General features: G+C 44.1%; 1 protein-coding gene across 1 annotated transcript; it reads right to left on the bottom strand.

The window, feature by feature from the left end:
* Positions 1–2,738: 2,738 nt before the first annotated feature.
* Positions 2,739–16,744, bottom strand: NDUFA8 (NADH:ubiquinone oxidoreductase subunit A8). Its single transcript, XM_081236385.1, has 4 exons — positions 16,589–16,744; positions 10,063–10,226; positions 6,841–7,006; positions 2,739–3,060 (listed from the first exon to the last, which is right to left on the bottom strand). The coding sequence occupies exons 1-4, from the start codon at positions 16,739–16,741 to the stop codon at positions 2,923–2,925; spliced, it is 621 nt and encodes a 206-aa protein (XP_081092511.1). The 5' UTR covers positions 16,742–16,744; the 3' UTR covers positions 2,739–2,922.
* Positions 16,745–16,888: the final 144 nt, after the last annotated feature.

Here is a 16,888-nt window from a genome sequence, read left to right as displayed (position 1 = left end):
ATTTCCTTTGGGAATGTGAGGAGTCAGCCTCATTATTCTTAAGTCAAACCAGCAGGAAGATTTTCTGACTATTATTTGAAGCCCTGCGCAGAGATTCCTCACACCGACTGCTTTCAAATTGTTCTGTGACCTTTTTACCTACTGAAATTGTGAACCCGTCTGGGGTGAGAGATTTTAGGAATTCTGTCTTTACTTAAGACTCTTCAGTCCTAGAAGGCTATGATGTGGTGTAATGCCATCAAGAATACAGGAAAGCCAAAGCTGAATTTCTTCGTTCAAGGACTTCAAAGCAAGGAGGGGGCAAGGCAAGAACTTCTGTCCAACTTGGGCAAAAGTCAAAACGTCCTAGAGTTGGGGGCTTCCCTGGTGGCGCAGTGGTTAAGAATCTGCCTGCCAATGCAGGGGACAGGGGTTCGAGCACTGGTCCGGGAAGATCCCACATGCTGCGGAGCAACTGAGCCTGTGCGCCACAACTACTGAGCCCGCGAGCCACAACTACTGAAGCCCATGCATCTGGAGCCCGTGCTCCGCAACAAGCCACCACAACGAGAAGTCCCCGCACTGCAACAAAGAGTAGTCCCTGCTCGCCGCAATTAGAGAAAGCCCACGTGCAGCAACAAAGACCCAACACAGCCAAAAAAAACAAAAAACAAAACAAAAAACAAAACACACAAAAAAAATCCTGGAGTTGAATTTGAAGCCATTAACAGTTCAAGACTTGTTGCTCTGATTCTAAAGAAGTGAATTAACTTTCAGGGAGGGCCTGGTGCTAGACACTGCAGCCAGATAGATTAATCATAGATCCTGCACTCAGATCCTGTCGTTTATTCCCTCATTACCCAAAGTGTGACCCATGGACCAGCAGCATTAGCACCAACAAGAAGCTTACTAGAAATCTCAGATGTCACTCCAGACCTATCGCATTAGAATCTTCATTTAATAAGACCTCAGGTGATGTATATGCATCGGAACAGATGAAGACTAAGGGCTTTGGAATCAGGCGTATCTGGGTTTAAATCTCAGCCACTGAACTACCTACTAGCACTTAACCTCTTGGACCTGCTTCAATCAATCAGTGGCCCTAGACCTTGGTTTCCACCTTAGAGCAACCTGGGGAGCTTTCAAATCCTCCATGGCCTGGCCATAGTGCAGACAAATTAAATCAGAATCTCTCCGGGGTAGGATCCCAATATCAGTATTTCAGGGCCTCCAAGTGATTCCAACGTGCAGACAAGGCTGAGAACCACTGATGACTTTGCAGGACAAGGATGCGGCCATTGGAACCAGACAATCTTCATTTGTATCCCCCATCTACTATTTCATTTAGGAAGGAGGAAGGGGGCTTCTTAACCTCTCCCTAGGCGTTCGCTCCTCCACCTGTGAAATGACATGACATATTAGAAACTCTTTCAAAGGGCTCTGAGCATTGAAGGAGTTGACACATGTAAAGCACTGGGCACAAGGCACAGTGCTCAATGAGTATTTGTTATTACTGATGCAAGTCCCAGCTTCCTTTGCAGAAAGAACCTAGGAAGCAACACAGTCTGAGGTTATCATAAAAACAAATCTGCAGGCATGCTTGTACTTTCCCCACCAGGAATGACTTCCAATGACTTGGCCAGCAAGGGGTTAATGGGTGTTGCCTTAGCTGTTTTAAAAATTTAAGAATCTATTCTTTTTCTTCTCAAATTGGAGAATAAGGCAACGGTGGCTGGCAAGCTTTGGCAGACGAGTAAGGTTTATCCAAAATGCTCCCAAATAAGGGGTCAGAACTGGGTGGGGAGCAAGGCACATCTTCCAATGCTTTGTGTTGTCCTAACACTTTGGGCAACAGACTAATGCCTCACAGCAATCTCCCCACTTCGAGTATCTAGGAGTTGGAAAGGCCTTTATAAAGACTCCATACAACTTTGCTTTCCAGGGCTCTGCAAATGGGAAAGCAAGGCCCAGGGAGCTGAGACTTACGCAGGGTCATATGCAATGTAAGGCCACGACCAGAAGGTGTAAAGTGACCCCCAGTCAGATGGAGAGGAAATAGCCTAATAGTGAAAAAGGAACTGAATGAAAGGGAAAAGAAAGACATAACAGTGCTTTGAACCAAAGAGCTTTATAAATACTTGTGGCTTTAACCTGCCCAGGAGGTAGATAAGAATGTTCCCTTTAGTTTGTCCTCAAATTCAACCTCTCACAAGAGGTTAAGAAACACACCCAAGGCTGGAACTGACACTCAGACCTCCCGACTTCCTGGCTTTGGAGCTGGGAGCTCAGCCTCCAACTCCCTTGTCTATCAGGAAAAACATCTGGGTTATAATGCTTGAGGATGGGATATCAAGGGGAAGTGGTGGAAGTTTGGTGCTTCAAGAAGCTTTGAGCGAGACTGCAGAAGACCATGCCAGGAGCCCTGCCCACTGCCTGAGTCACAAGGCTCAAGTGTTTCTGCACTTTTCCTATCCTGGATGCTTCCCTTGTATGACCTTCAAGGAACTCTATTTGTCTGAGATGTTGGATGGGAAGAAAGAAAGTTGAGACTTCAAAATGTGTGAACCCACACTGGCCCCGAGGCGCTGTCTCAGGTAACAAAGGCTTTCCTTTACACAGTCATTTGTCCGTGATTCCACACTGGCAAATGCCTACTTGAAGCAGAGAGAAAGGAACAGGCAGGACCACAAGCAGAAAAAGCAAGGGGAAGTCATCTTTAAAGGCCAAAAGGTTATATAAAACATAATAAAATACAACTGTTTCCTTTAAAATTTTTAATGGGCAGGAAATGGTATAGAATAACTGCCAAGTCACATAAATTACTGTTTTTGTTAATGTTTGTGATCCTGGAAAGAGCCCTCTATCGGTCGATGAAACTACAGGAGAGTTTTCATCACCCGCTGCCTGGGTGCCTGACTGGGTGTGTGGGCCACGGACCCATCTTCACATGGTCCAGAAAAAGAGGCGGCTGCCATGTCTGGCGGGCTTCAGATCTCCTTCCATCTCAGGGCTGGGCTCTGGCCTCGCTCTTGAGTCATAGGGATTCTCTGGTAAAGGCCGATCTGTTTTCACTTTGGTGACCTGCAGCGGGTAAAAGAGGAGAAACAGAGCTGAGGGGCAGGTGGAGAAGCTGTGACCATGCACACACCTCCTGGGGTCTCCTCTCTGCTCTGGCTGCCTCTGCCACTCCTCATCCATAAAGCCCTAGCAAATCACACTTAGCCCTAGATAAACACTGAAGAGGGCCTACTTTGTGTCATTCCACATGGAAGAAGGTAGGGATACGGAAGAGAGCAAGATTCACACTGTCCTCAGTGAAGGAGTCGCCAGGAAAAGCACCCAGGCCTTCCTAAGCGGGTCGCGGTGACCGAGAGACGAATGAGCGCTAGGAAAGCAAGGCCTCCTCCGCACGGCCACTCGTCCTCGGCCTGTTTCCGAGGGGGCAACGTTTACTTTCATCTTGAAGGATGAGCAGGACCAACCAGGAAGATTAGAGAGGAAAAGACCTTCCAGTAAACCAACAGTACACACGGAGACAGACCGGCACGGCCTGGGGGCAGCCGAAGCACAGGCTGCGCGCAGAGCGCAGGGAGAGGCAGCCCCTGACCGAGCACGTCCTGTTGTTAGACATGACGCCAAGCACGTTACTCCAGTTCATTCTCACACTCCTTGGAGGTCAACCTGCAGGGTCACTGGGGACCCCCAGCTAACGGTGGATGGACCTGAAGTCAGATCTGCCTGCTCCAAAGCCCGTGCCCTCACAGAACGCTCGACACTGAGACACGGGAGCCAGGTGATGAACGACATGCAAAGATGCTTGAATTTTAACCCAAGGGCAACAGGTGCCACTGGAGCAGGGAAGTAACTTACTCACGTCTGCAGGCCGGAAGAAGCAGAAACTAGAAGGGGGCGGGGGGCTGAGCCAACGGGCCAGGCGAGAGAGAGAGCCAACTGGGGTCCCGGGGAGAGAGGAGGACGGCGTTTTACACCCACTTGAACCCACAGAAGTCTCCATCGGAAACCTAGCAGAAATTGTTCTCATTTTAAAGATGAGGAAACAGGCCCAGAGAGGCAGAAAGACACAAAACCATGGTTATCGGTAGTCTTGTTATCTGGTGGCCTCCTAAGCCACTCCACATACTGTGACCAGATCAATCTTCCCAGACGTACAAATTCAAACACCATCTATTGTGAACAGGGCTTTCACGGACACAATCACATCATTCTTATTATAACCACCCTCTGAGGCATAATTATCTCGAGTTCACGGAAGAGGAGCAGAGATGGCTGGCTTGTCTAAGATCAAGGCACAGCAAATGTCAGAGTTGGAGCTGGAACCCCAGTCTTCTGACTACAAGTCCAGAATAGTTTATTTGCTTTTAAAACAGTTTTCTCATCTCTCTGCTATAATTAGAGATCACTAATGGTTCCTTACTGCTTGACAGAGTATTCGAAATGCCTCCAGCTGGCATTTGAAGCTCCTTTAAGGAATTCAAGATGTCTGTGAAATAAATCTAGAAAAAATAAAAGGACCCCTTTAAAGGACAAATTACTGGGGAAAGGACAATAAAGCAACTTCCTCTTCTGCACCACACTCAAAATAGAAAAGGAGTAGGAGCATGTGGCCAAACTAATTACTAGGTAAATGACCTTGGGCAGCTGACTTAACCTTCAAGTTCCTATCTGTAAAACGGAGCTAGTCGTAGCTCCTAGGGTTATTAGAGTAACATACATGAAGCACCTGATGTATGGAACAGGTGCTCCATTAGTTATTTTCAATATTAATATTATCAGGACAATGGAATTATGGGTGAGAGAGAGCAATCCTGCCTAGGAAAGCCAGAAACCTCAAAGACAGACCTGACACCTAAGCTGAGACTGGATGAGTGAGTATGAACTCACTGGGGGCAAACAGGAGGGAAGGACAAGCCACTGGAACCAGAATGCACAAGTGAATGACGCTAAAATGCAGGCTTTGTCCAGCCAATTATGACCTTTCTTAGAAAGAGACCGAATACTGAACTTAAGTATAACTAAAGCTGATAATCCTCTTAAAGAAATACACTTTTGAAAAGAGTTCAGATAACAGTACCTTTTCCTTTTATAGGTTTTTTTAAATGTTATTACAAAGATTCAGGAATAAAAATGCTTTCTTAACAACATGATTTGTAAATTCTCCTTTTGTGAGACAGAAATGAGAAAAGGTAGTTTTCTTTATTCTATGTAAAAGTTCCACCACTTTCCAACTTAGAATTATCAACTATTTAAAATAATTTGTTCATTTGGAATTAAAATATACACACTATATATATATAATAAATAACCAACAAGGACCTACTGTATGGCACAAGGAACTATACTCAATATCTTATAATAACCTATAATGAAGTGAATGTAAAAAAAAGAATATATATATATGTATATATACACACATAGATATATATATCTGAATCACTTTACTGTACACCTGAAACTAACAGAACATTGTAAATCAACTATTTCAATAAAAATTTTTTTAAATAAAATAAATAAAATAATTTGTTTGGTGCAGCAAAGAAGGTATCCGAAGTAAAGATATGCCAGATACAAAAAAAAAAAAAAATTCCTTAACCATTCCTCTACTTATGGCAACAAGCTTAAGACCCAACTATCCACAGATGCCGCACACAAAGGGAAGGGAATGAACATTAACTGTGGACCTATGTGCCAGGTACTATGCTGGGGATTCACACAGGCTCCATAGCTTAATCCTCACAGAAAAACAGGGATTAATACTGGTCCCATCTTATAAATGTGGTAGGATAGGAAATGTTAAGAAATTTGCTCAAGGACCCATAGCAATTAAGTCATGAAACTAAGATTCAAATCTATTCTCAGTCTCCATTCAAACCAGAGTTCTTCCCTCCATGCCTTGCTACCTATGCTTCCCAGAGGGAATGGAGGATGACAATGCTTAAGAAGCCAGGGATGGGTCAGATCACAAAGGGCTGTGGCATGTCAGGATATGGAGGGGATGCTTTGTTTTGCAAGCACATAGGATTCCCCTTGAAAAGTTTTTTTTTTTTTTTTTTTTTGGAAAAAAAAAGGAAGGTGATATTTGACTTATTTTCCACACAGATCATGCCTATAGTGATCCATCTTCCCCGCCCAGAAATTCATGTAGCCCAGTTAAGAACTCCTGTCCAGGAAGTGGGGACAGTGAGAGGATTCAAAACAATATTCCAGGAGATGCTACAGGAATTGAGGACTGGATAAAGGAAGAAAGAGTGCAAAGTGAAGAAAAAAGACATTCAGGTTTCTCCCTCTGAGGGTTCAACAGATGGTGGTGTTACAACTGAGACAGGAAATATGGGAGAAAGAACAGAGAAACAAGCTTTTTAAACTACAGGCATTACTTTTTTTTATCTCAGGTATGTTCCTGAAAAATCTGGCATAACCTCAAACCTATTTGCCCACAATAACCTCAATGTTTTCAACTGACGGTGCCCCTAACATTTTGTTTATCCTCACCTACTCCCTCTGTTCTTCAGTTAGCTAATTAACCAAAACCAAATCTGCACGTGCTGGGCCAACTATTTAAAGGAACACTTCTATTAAATAAACTCCCTCTGGACCGTGTATAACCACTCCCTAATGAAGCTGACTGGTCATTCTGGATTTCTCACATCACATCTGTATTCACAGAAGACCCATTCCAGACCACCCCCTGCCTTTCCCCACCCTTAGCGAGGGAGAGGGAGAGGGAGAGGGAGAGGGAGAGGGAGAGGGAGAGGGAGAGGGAGAGGGAGAGGGAGAGGGAGAGGGAGAGAGAGAGAGGGAGAGGGAGAGAGAGAGAGAGAGAGCAGCAGGAAACTGTGTTACCTTTGACAGCTCCCCCAGGTCGGGTCGCACCCAGCCCAGTTTGTCTAACACACACTCGTCAAACTTCGCCTGCTGTTTGCGACACCGACGAAATAACTGCAAGCCAGAGTAATCGATGCAGGTCCAGTATTCTGTAAAAGGCTCCGAACAGTGCTTCTTTATCTGCCTGGAAAAGAGGGCTTGATTAGGGGCAGCTCTTTGCAAAACGATGAAAAACAAAAAAGTGGGGAAAAACTTGGTGCAGACCTCATACACACAGCCTTGTTTTTTTTTTTTTTCTTTGTGGTACGCGGGCCTCTCACTGCTGTGGCCTCTCCCGTTGCGGAGCACAGGCTCCGGACGCGCAGGCTCAGCAGCCATGGCTCACGAGCCCAGCTGCTCTGTGGCATGTGGGATCTTCCTGGACCGGGGCACGAACCCGTGTCCCCTGCATCGGCAGTCGAACTCTCAACCACTGCGCCACCAGGGAAGCCCCCTTTGCAGGTATTTTGAGTATAGCCTTGGGGGTGATGGGGTGTGTTAAGAGGAAGGAAGAAGGAATGTCAAAGCCTCAGGAGCTTTTCTGGGTTACCTCTAGCCTCAACGACCTGCGTTTCTACAGTACACGAAACTGCAGCCCCCTAGCCTCGACTTAAGAATTGCGATGGTGGTGAGCAACCGTGTCCAGCTGGAGTTTTGGACTCCTCCAATATACTGCAGCAGAAGAAAGGCTGCAAACCATCACTCTGGTACTTAGGTCTATGTTCTCGGCTCTGTTACCCTGGCACCCACACTAATAGACAACTATCTACTAGTGCTTACAGCAAGCTAGTTCAGCACCTCAGGAGCTTGTGAAATCCAAACATTTCCCACTTAAACGTGCTCCCTCTGAGTCAAAGGAAAAATACTTTGCCGAAGTTCTCTTAGAAAATAAAAAAATTTTAAAGGAACACGCATTCCACCTTATTAGCAATCAAATCAATGCAAATTCAAGCAAGAGTAAAACACCATTTTGTACCTATCAAATATTTAAATAATATGAAATGCTGGAGAGGGATACCAGGATACAGGCTGAGGACAGCATAAACTGACCCAACTTCCAACTGTAATTCAAGAGCCATGAATCATGTTCAAAGCCTTTTAAAGAATAATCTCACTGCTGGGAAATTTGTGCCAAGGAATTAATTAAAAAATGAAAATGATCTCTACACAAATGTAATCACTGCAGATTTATCCAAAACAATCAATAATGATGTTTAATAACAAAATTATGGCTGGTTTATCTACTGATGGAATATTACACAGCCATGAAAAATGATGATCATGAAGAGAGAGCAACTTGAAAGAATGTTTCCAATAGTTTCAAGTGAAAAAATGAATTTTCAAATGTACACGCACTATGACTTTAAGCACAAAAATATCTCTGCACGTGGACAAAGACCATAGAAGCAAGAAAGAAGGAAAGCAGCTACTGTGTGAAGGAATTTTTTTTCCTCTAGAGTCATTGTAAGGGACATCTGTGGGTTTTGCCTAGCCGGCAGTCATTCTCTATTCTTCTGGAACATCCTTCAAATTTTCCTTTGGGGAACAACCCCTCCCTATCGCTCGGCAATGTGATTTAGATGAATCTAAGTCTACTCCCCACTTTAGGCCTGACCACTCACAGCATTTTATCTCCTGAAACACAACTGATTCAAAGATATGCACATGAAGTTGACCAGCCAGGCCAATGAGACTCAGTCCAGGGACCACTGCTCATGCTACTGGGTGGTACTCTTTGTCTGGGTCTGCTAAGCAAGGAGCACTTGGACTGGCTGGTGGCCATTGCTGCTAAAGCAAGGAGAGGGGGTCTCTTTGAAAATGAATTTGACAGAGAAAGCAGGACTAAGAAACTGGGGGTGGGGGATAAGAGGTGAAGCAAAAAGATACCAAGTAGGTGTGAAATTATTTAAGCCCTTGAATCCAGTCCTGCCTGATGCCAGTCCTATTTCTGGACTTTACAGTGACATGAGCCAATTCCCTTTGAGTTGAGTTTCTGTCCTTTTTAATAGAGTTCTGACTAATATGGTTAAAACATTTTTCCACCATTATAATTTGGATTTTTTTTACTTATATCAAGTATAATGGCCTACCTAAACACTTGACTCTGAACACCTTTCCTTTCCATCATAACTGTGTGTTCTGTAGTAATGATAATGATAACAATCTAGTAAATGCCTATAAGCAAGCCCTGTGCTAAGCTGTTTTTATGTGCCTTTTCAAATTTCTCACAACAATCTTATGATAGGTATTACTCTACAATTTGGAAGCTAGGGTTCATGGAGATTAAAGAACTTGCCACTATTTACAATAGCCAAGATATGGAAGTGACCTAAATGTCCATTGACAGAGGAATGAATAAAGAAGATGTGGCGCGCGCGCGCGCACACACACACACACACACACATGGAATAGTACTCAGCCATAAAAAAGAATAAACTAATGCCATTTGCAGCTACGTGGATGGACCTAGAGATTATCATACTGAGTAAATCAGAAAGAGAAAGACAAATACCATATGATACCACTTATATGTGGAATCTAAAATATGACACAAATGAGCTTATCTACAAAATAGAAACAGACTCACAGATATAGAGAACTGACTTGTAGTTGCCAAGTGGGATGGGGGAGGGAAAGATTAGGAGTTTGGGATTAGCAGATGCAAACTATTATATATAGAATGGATAAACAACAAGGTCCTACTGTATAGCGCAGGGAACTATATTTAATATCCTGTGATAAACCATAATGGAAAAGAATATGAAAAAGAATATATATATGTATAACTGAATCACTTTGCTGTACAGCAGAAATTAACACACTGTAATTTTATTTTATTTATTTATCTATTTAGGCCACATGGCACGTGGGATCTTAGCTTCCCGACCAGGGATGGAACCCATGCCCCCTGCATTGGAAGCATGGAGTCTTAACCCCTGGACCGCCAGGGAAGTCCCAACACAACACTGTAAATCAACTATACTTAAAAAAAAAAAAAAAAAAAAAGTGCCAAATAATAAAAACAAAGAACAAAAAGAACTCTCATTTATTGTGTGCTCTACTTTGGTTTTTGTGATCGCAAAGCCTTCCATTCCTACTAAAATTAGTAAAATTATCTTTCCATTTAATTAGCTGGATGTTCACGGAGATACATATACCTTGATGTTGCAACCAGCGGGCACTGACGTGAAAAGATCTTACCTAAAGAAGTCCAGGGCACACTGGTTGACAAGCTTGCTTTCCTCTAAGCACCGCCTCGGGTCCTTCTCTTCCCACCGGCAGAGCATGAACTCCTTGTTGGGCTTATCACACTGAGCTCCGTAGTGATGGGCCGCAGCCTTCAGCACAGAAGAACTGACTTTCACCTGGGGAGAGGAACAGAGAAGGACCAGATTTGTACCAGGACACCACTTCCTCAACCTCACCTCATGCCAGTCACGACAGAGGGAACAGGAAGGTAGCCCCGTTCTGACTTTGCCAAGAGCACTAAAGACAGGGGACTCTGTGATAAACCCTTATGATCTATGGTGCTTCAGAGATCACAGAGCTCTTTCCCATGTATGATTTTCCACACCTTCGTAATAATCTCATCAGGCTGATATCACCATCCCACATCCCCATTTTAGACATAAGGAAATGGCGGCCCGAATGGAATCCTTAGATCTTTGTGAGACAGAAAGTGGAGCTCTGAAGGAAGATGGAGGCTTCTGGGATGTATGGGGAGGAACCAACCCTGAGGAGCACTGATGAGTCGCCTCTCCAGGAATAAAAGTAACAGTGGGAGGATATATAAGATTCCCAGAAGATGACAGAATCACAGAAGATTAGAGACTGGAAGGGATCAGTAAGAGCATCTAGTTCAGCAAGTTATTATTAATAATAAAGTACTAAATCTGTGAATTTTTTAAAATTATAGAGTATATCCAAGGCAGCCATCCCTACGACTGTGTCAGTCTCACTCACTTTCACCCCAGCACATTTTCTTGGGAGAAGCACAGTGTAGCTACAGCCAGCTCACAGTACAGTCCAGAGCCTGTCTAGCAGCTGCTGCAGCAGGGGTCCTGCTAGCCTCTTTTCTGTACCACCTCTTCCTGTGCCAATACCACAGTGTTTTAATTACTGTTCGTTGTCTGGGAAGACCATCCTCCTCACTATTCATCCTTTTCAAAACTGCTCTGGCTATTCTTACAGATGAACACCCTTCCTCCAATAACTCCCAATGGAATTGTACGAAGTCTAGTTATATAACAAATTAGAAATGAAAGGGCACTGTTACACTATTGGGTCTCTGCTCACATTTTATCTCAGAGTCTTTCCCTAATCATCTTAGATAAGCTAGCACCAGTGGTCACTCTATCTGTGACCACTGGAACGTAAGCTCCAAGAGGGTAGGGATTTTGTTTTTAACAGAGGTCGACTACTGTAAAGATGTCCATTCTCCCTAAGTTAAACTAATTAAGGTGGTGTTTACCATGGTCCACCAAGCACCCAAAACAGCGCCCCAGCACAAGTAGCTGTCAAGCACTCACTCTGTGCCAGCAGCAGGGGATTAACAGTTACAAGAGAGTTAAGAATACATGAATCATGCCTTCTCATCCAGAACACAGTATGTCTCTCCATTTATTTAGCTCATTCTCACTTTCTTTGGTTAAAATTACGGTTTCCTTCATACAGGAAACTTGCATATTTCTTGTTTATTCCTCAGTATTCTCACATTTTGGATACTGTCTACATGGGACATTTTTCCCTTAGATTTTCCAGTTGGTTACTGCTTGTTTTCACACTGTATCTTCTCTGTAGCCATAGTCTACTGAACTCTTGTCAGTTCTAATAAGAAACTCAAGAGGATTAAGAGAAAAGCTTCCATTTACAAATAAAAACTGCCTCCCTTCCTCTCTGATACTTGTATCTTTTTTTCCTTCTTCTCTTTCCCTATCTTAATGCTCTGACCAAAACTTCCAGGATGATACAGACAAACAGCAATGGCAGTAGGCATCCTTGCCTTGTTCTAAACTTTAAAGTAGTTTGGTAAGATATTGGCTGTTGGTGTCTGGGATATACTTGTTTGGATGTTCCTCATTAGGGAAGTTTCTTTCTAACCATAAATGGCTTTGTTGCACTGTTGTTTCCTCCACCAGGAAAGACTGAAATTTTCAGGTTTCTTTTTCATTAATCTATAAATGTAATGTAGAGCATTAACAGATTTTCTAAAACTCACCCATTGTACCTAGAATAAAATCTAGTTTGTCCTAGTGCCTTATGCCTTATGGATTTGATCCGAAAATATTTATTAAGAATTTTTACATGAGAATAATTTTATAATTATTATTTTTATAATAATAAAAAATTTATAATTTCATTTTTTAGGAATTTCACACAGCCTAGGTTAAATTATTAATATTTTTAATAAGATAAAAGGCAAGGGGCTTCCCTGGTGGCGCAGTGGTTGAGAGTCCGCCTGCCGATGCAGGGGACACGGGTTCGTGCCCCGGTCCAGGAAGATCCCACATGCCGTGGAGCAGCTAGACCCGTGAGCCATGGCCGCTGGGCCTGTGCATCCAGAGCCTGTGCTCCGCAACAGGAGAGACCACAACAGTGAGAGGCCCACGTACCGCAAAAAAATAAAAAATAAAAAAAAAAAAGGCAAGGAAAGATGAAGAGATAATTCATCTACACACTACAGGAAGAGAAGAATAAAGTTATGACTATGACTACTAATATTACAACTGTTCTAATTATCAAAGCAAAGGTAAATTTAGGATGTAAGTGAAATTTGCCATGACAATTCTAATATATTCATTTAAAAATCTGTAAAATTTCGTATTCCAGTTTTTGATAATAGTTTACTTAGGTTAATTGAGTGGTACACGTTTGCTTGCTATATTACCTGTAAAGAGCTGGGAGACTGAAAAATCAAGATGCAAACTTTTTTTAAAGCTTAATATATTAAAAAAAATTAAGTTAGCTACATTTATTTCCTTGTCAAATGTCTTAAAACATCTTTAAGTGGCTGATTTAATTACTCTGATGCCTTCACAGCTATCACGCCCCCAAAAACCTATGGCTTTCTTTGCTTTACTTCCCCACACATGTAGAGGTCTTATCCCAATCTAGGTTATGCCCATGTTGTTGAGCACATAAAGCATGCCCTGTCACAGGGAAATCAAGGCTGGGAACCACTCACTGAACTTATTTCCTAAGGAAAAGGAGCAATGTGCTCAAGATGGCGCAGCAAGTCAGTGGCAAGTGCAGAACTAGCAGCAGAAAGCGTGACCTCCAATCAGGCCTCTCCCCATTGCATCACTGAGGAGGCAAAGAACTTCAGATGTCACCACCACCCCTCACCTGCTTCTTCACTAATACTGACAAGTTCCAGCAGAAGCCACATCCTTTCACAGCTGCTTACTGTGAATACCCTCTCAGATTCATTCAGCTCCCTTTGTCTCAAAGAACACGGAATTTCAATGCCCTCCCTCATCTGTCCTCATAACAGCCTCACTGCACAGCAGGTTTAGATGGTCTGCAGGTGCAGAAACAGAGGCAGAAAAAGGCCCACAATCTACAAGCAGTCTTCTAGTCCTGTTCTCTCTTCTTTAAACCAGATCTGCACCTTTTTTTTTGTAGTACTTAATTTATACTAGGTTTTATATTTGGCTTAATTTATGTAAAATGGAGGATGATAGTACTTAGTTGATAGAACTGTTGTCAGGGTTAACACACATTAAAAATATGAAGAACCGGGCCTCCCTGGTGGCGCAGTGGTTGAGAGTCTGCCTGCCGATGCAGGGGACATGGGTTCGTGCCCCGGTCCGGGAGGATCCCACATGCCGCAGAGCGGCTGGGCCCGTGAGCCGTGGCCGCTGAGCCTGCGCATCTGGAGCCTGTGCTCCGCAACGGGAGAGGCCACAACAGCGAGGCCTGTGTACCGCAAATAAATAAATAAATAAATAAATAAGAAGAACAGCGCCTAGCACATAGAAGCACATCATAAATACTGGCCATTATTTTTACTCAAAATCGTTAATGTGTACAAGGAGTTTCCTGCCCAAAGCTTCTGACTATTTTTCCATAGGCATGTGTCATAACTCGAAGGTCAATGAGGTCCAAAATGGGTTTAACTTGCTTCTCAAACCCACTCCTTCTGGCTTCCCCAGTTCTGTCAAGCTGCAAATCTGACACCGATTCCTCAACCTTTGCTGCCTCTGATATCTAAGTCATTGCTAAGTCGGATCAATTCTAGATAAATGCGTTCTTTCCTCTCTGCAAGCACAGTCACCAATCATGCTGGGGTCAATAATATCTTCCTCAGTTATTGGTTTCCTGCTTTTCTTAGTCCTCTCTTCCAACCATTCTTCACAGAGCTGCTGTCCTAAAAGACAATTCTTATTTTACTCTGTTATTAAAAGAAATTAGCAACAAAACTCTTGAAGGATTCAGGCTTAGCAGCAGAATAAGGCCTAAGTTTCTACTTAAGTATTCATACCCTTCAGATCCCAACTATCCTTCCGGCCTTCTCACCCACCAGACATTAAAAAGGTACTGGCTGGGCTTCCCTGGTGGCACAGTGGTTGAGAGTCCGCCTGCCGATGCAGGGGACACGGGTTCATGCCCCAGTCCGGGAAGATCCCGCATGCCGTGGAGCGGCTGGGCCCGTGAGCCATGGCTGCTGAGCCTGCGTGTCTGGAGCCTGTGCTCCGCAATGGGAGAGGCCACAACAGTGAGAGGCCCACATACCGCAAAAAAAAAAAATAAAAGAAAAAAGGTACTGGCTGTCCTCTAGGACACTGAACTCACTGTTCCCGGAACCCATTTTTGGCCTCACCTGCTTACCTTTGCTCAGATCCTGCTTTGTTTAGAAAGTTCTTCTCTCCATCTCTGCCTGTAAATGCCATTCTTCAAATGACATTTAGCCAAGTCTTACATTATACCCAGGAAGTGCTTTCTCGGTTCCCTTCATAGCCTCAGGGAATTATACAGCTGGAATCACTTCATCTTACAAATAAAATAACTGTGTCTGCAAATGGGAAAAGTGACTCATCGAGGTAACCGAATAGTTAGGCCTAGAATTTAGATACAACTTCAAATCCTACCCTCTTTTCTTAAACCATGTCTGCCCCTCTTCTGTAGCATTTAATCATACTTTGTTTTGTGTTTTAGCTATTTATGTAATTATCTGTTCCTCAATTCAACTGTGTGAACTCTAAAGGCAAATTTATTCCAGAAGTAGAACACGTGCAAGAAGCAGAACCTCAGATGACTGTTGAACCAAATTAAGTGCCGATGAAAAATACAGCAATTCAAAGTCTTAACCCAGCTTCACAGTCGGGCAAGAAACAAACTGACTGTTGGCAGTACCCACACGTCCCCACCCCCAACTTTCAGTACATGTCACTTTATTATAATAATTAAAATAATATAATAGTAGTTGCCATTCTCACAGGCATATAAGATGAAGTGAAATAATGCAGGTAAAACACTTAACACAGGGCCTGGGACATAATTTTTGGCATGTACTTTTTCATCTTCCCCTCCCTCTCCTCCAGTGTAGCCTCATTATCCGGTCCTGTCCTGGCACTTTTTTTGCCTTAAAATCTTCCACCTCTCCCCACCACCTCACTTACAGGATGAAGTCCAAACTGCTCAGTCTGGCCTTGTGAAAGCCGCTTCCAGCCCTGCCTCAGCCCAAGGTACCTCTCCGGGCTCAGCAACTGTTGCTTTCCACCAACAAAAGAGTCATGTCAAAAAGCAAAACACAAAACACAAAAGGTTCTGCTAAGCCTTCTCGCTCTTTTGAGCTTTTGCCCGTAATATGGTAGTTTAAAAGCATGGGTTTTTAAATCAGACCTGGGTTCACATTCCAGCTCTACCGTGTGACCTTGGGCAAATCACTTCTCTCAGGACCTGCTTCCTTATCTATAACATGGTGAGATCAATTATACCCTTCCTTACAGTGTTGCTCGAAGGACCCTATGAATTAATGTCTGTAATTAGCATCCTGCCTGACATCTAGAAAAGGCCTGATCATGTTTGCTGTAATTAGTATGATCGGTCTTCACTTCTCGTAGCACTAACTACACTGTACTGTAATTGCCACTTTACGTTTCTGTCTCCCTATTAGATTATAAACTCTATGAGGACAGGAACTATCTATGAGGACAGGGACTATCTCTCTCATTTTCCAGTGTATGTGCATATGGTAATTATTCAAATGAGAGCTCTTGAATAAATGAATGCTTTAAATGTCCTATTACCAAACACTTTCCCAGGTTGTTAGCAAATTCACTCTCCAATATCATCTCATTTTTCTGCGGCTTCCTAGCTCCATTCCAATGCACTCTGCACCGACGATGCTACTTTAAGGTGACTGTCTCTCTCCCTCGACTGGAGCACCCGGGGTTGTACACTCACTTCGCAAGGAGGTTTGAGTATTATGACATGAAGTAAGTAAAGTGACCCTGGTTGGTGCTTAATAAAAAGTACTATTATTCACGTAAAGGAGACGCAGGTTGCTGCGTGGAAGGGAAGGAGAGTTCTCGAGCTACTGAGGGACGGGTCTCCCCGAGCTGACGAGGAGGCGTGTAAGGGTCAACCTGTGTAAGTGTTGGGGGCATGGGGTGGGCATGGGGGATCCGGGGCCCAGGGTCCGCGGAGTGCAAGCAGGGCTGGGCCCAGGCCCGGGAAGCTGTAGGCCTGTGCCCCGCTTGCCTATCCTCCGGACGAGCCTCACCTCCTGCACTTTCAGGTCCTCCAGAGTGGGCAGCTCCACTATCCCGGGCATGACGGCGGTAGCCCCGACCCCGAGGAGGTGCCCGCTGCCTCGTCGCCCACGTCTCCTTGAACTCCCCTTCCGACTGCCGCGGGCCACGTAGCGTCTGCGCATGCGCAGCGGCGGCACGCAGGCGCACTGCTCTGCCCAACAGCGAGCCACAGAGCATGCGCAGAGCCAGGAAGTTCCGCGGACCCTGGGGGTGGGGCTTCGCCTTGGTTCCGCCTATCCCTCCTGGTTGTCATAGTGAGGCGGGATACA

This window comes from Mesoplodon bidens (assembly GCF_964165515.1).
Source record: "Mesoplodon bidens genome assembly, chromosome: 6".
NCBI lineage: Eukaryota > Metazoa > Chordata > Mammalia > Artiodactyla > Ziphiidae > Mesoplodon > Mesoplodon bidens.
Note: the sequence above shows the minus strand (reverse complement) of the source record. Positions and strands in the feature narration are given on the sequence as shown.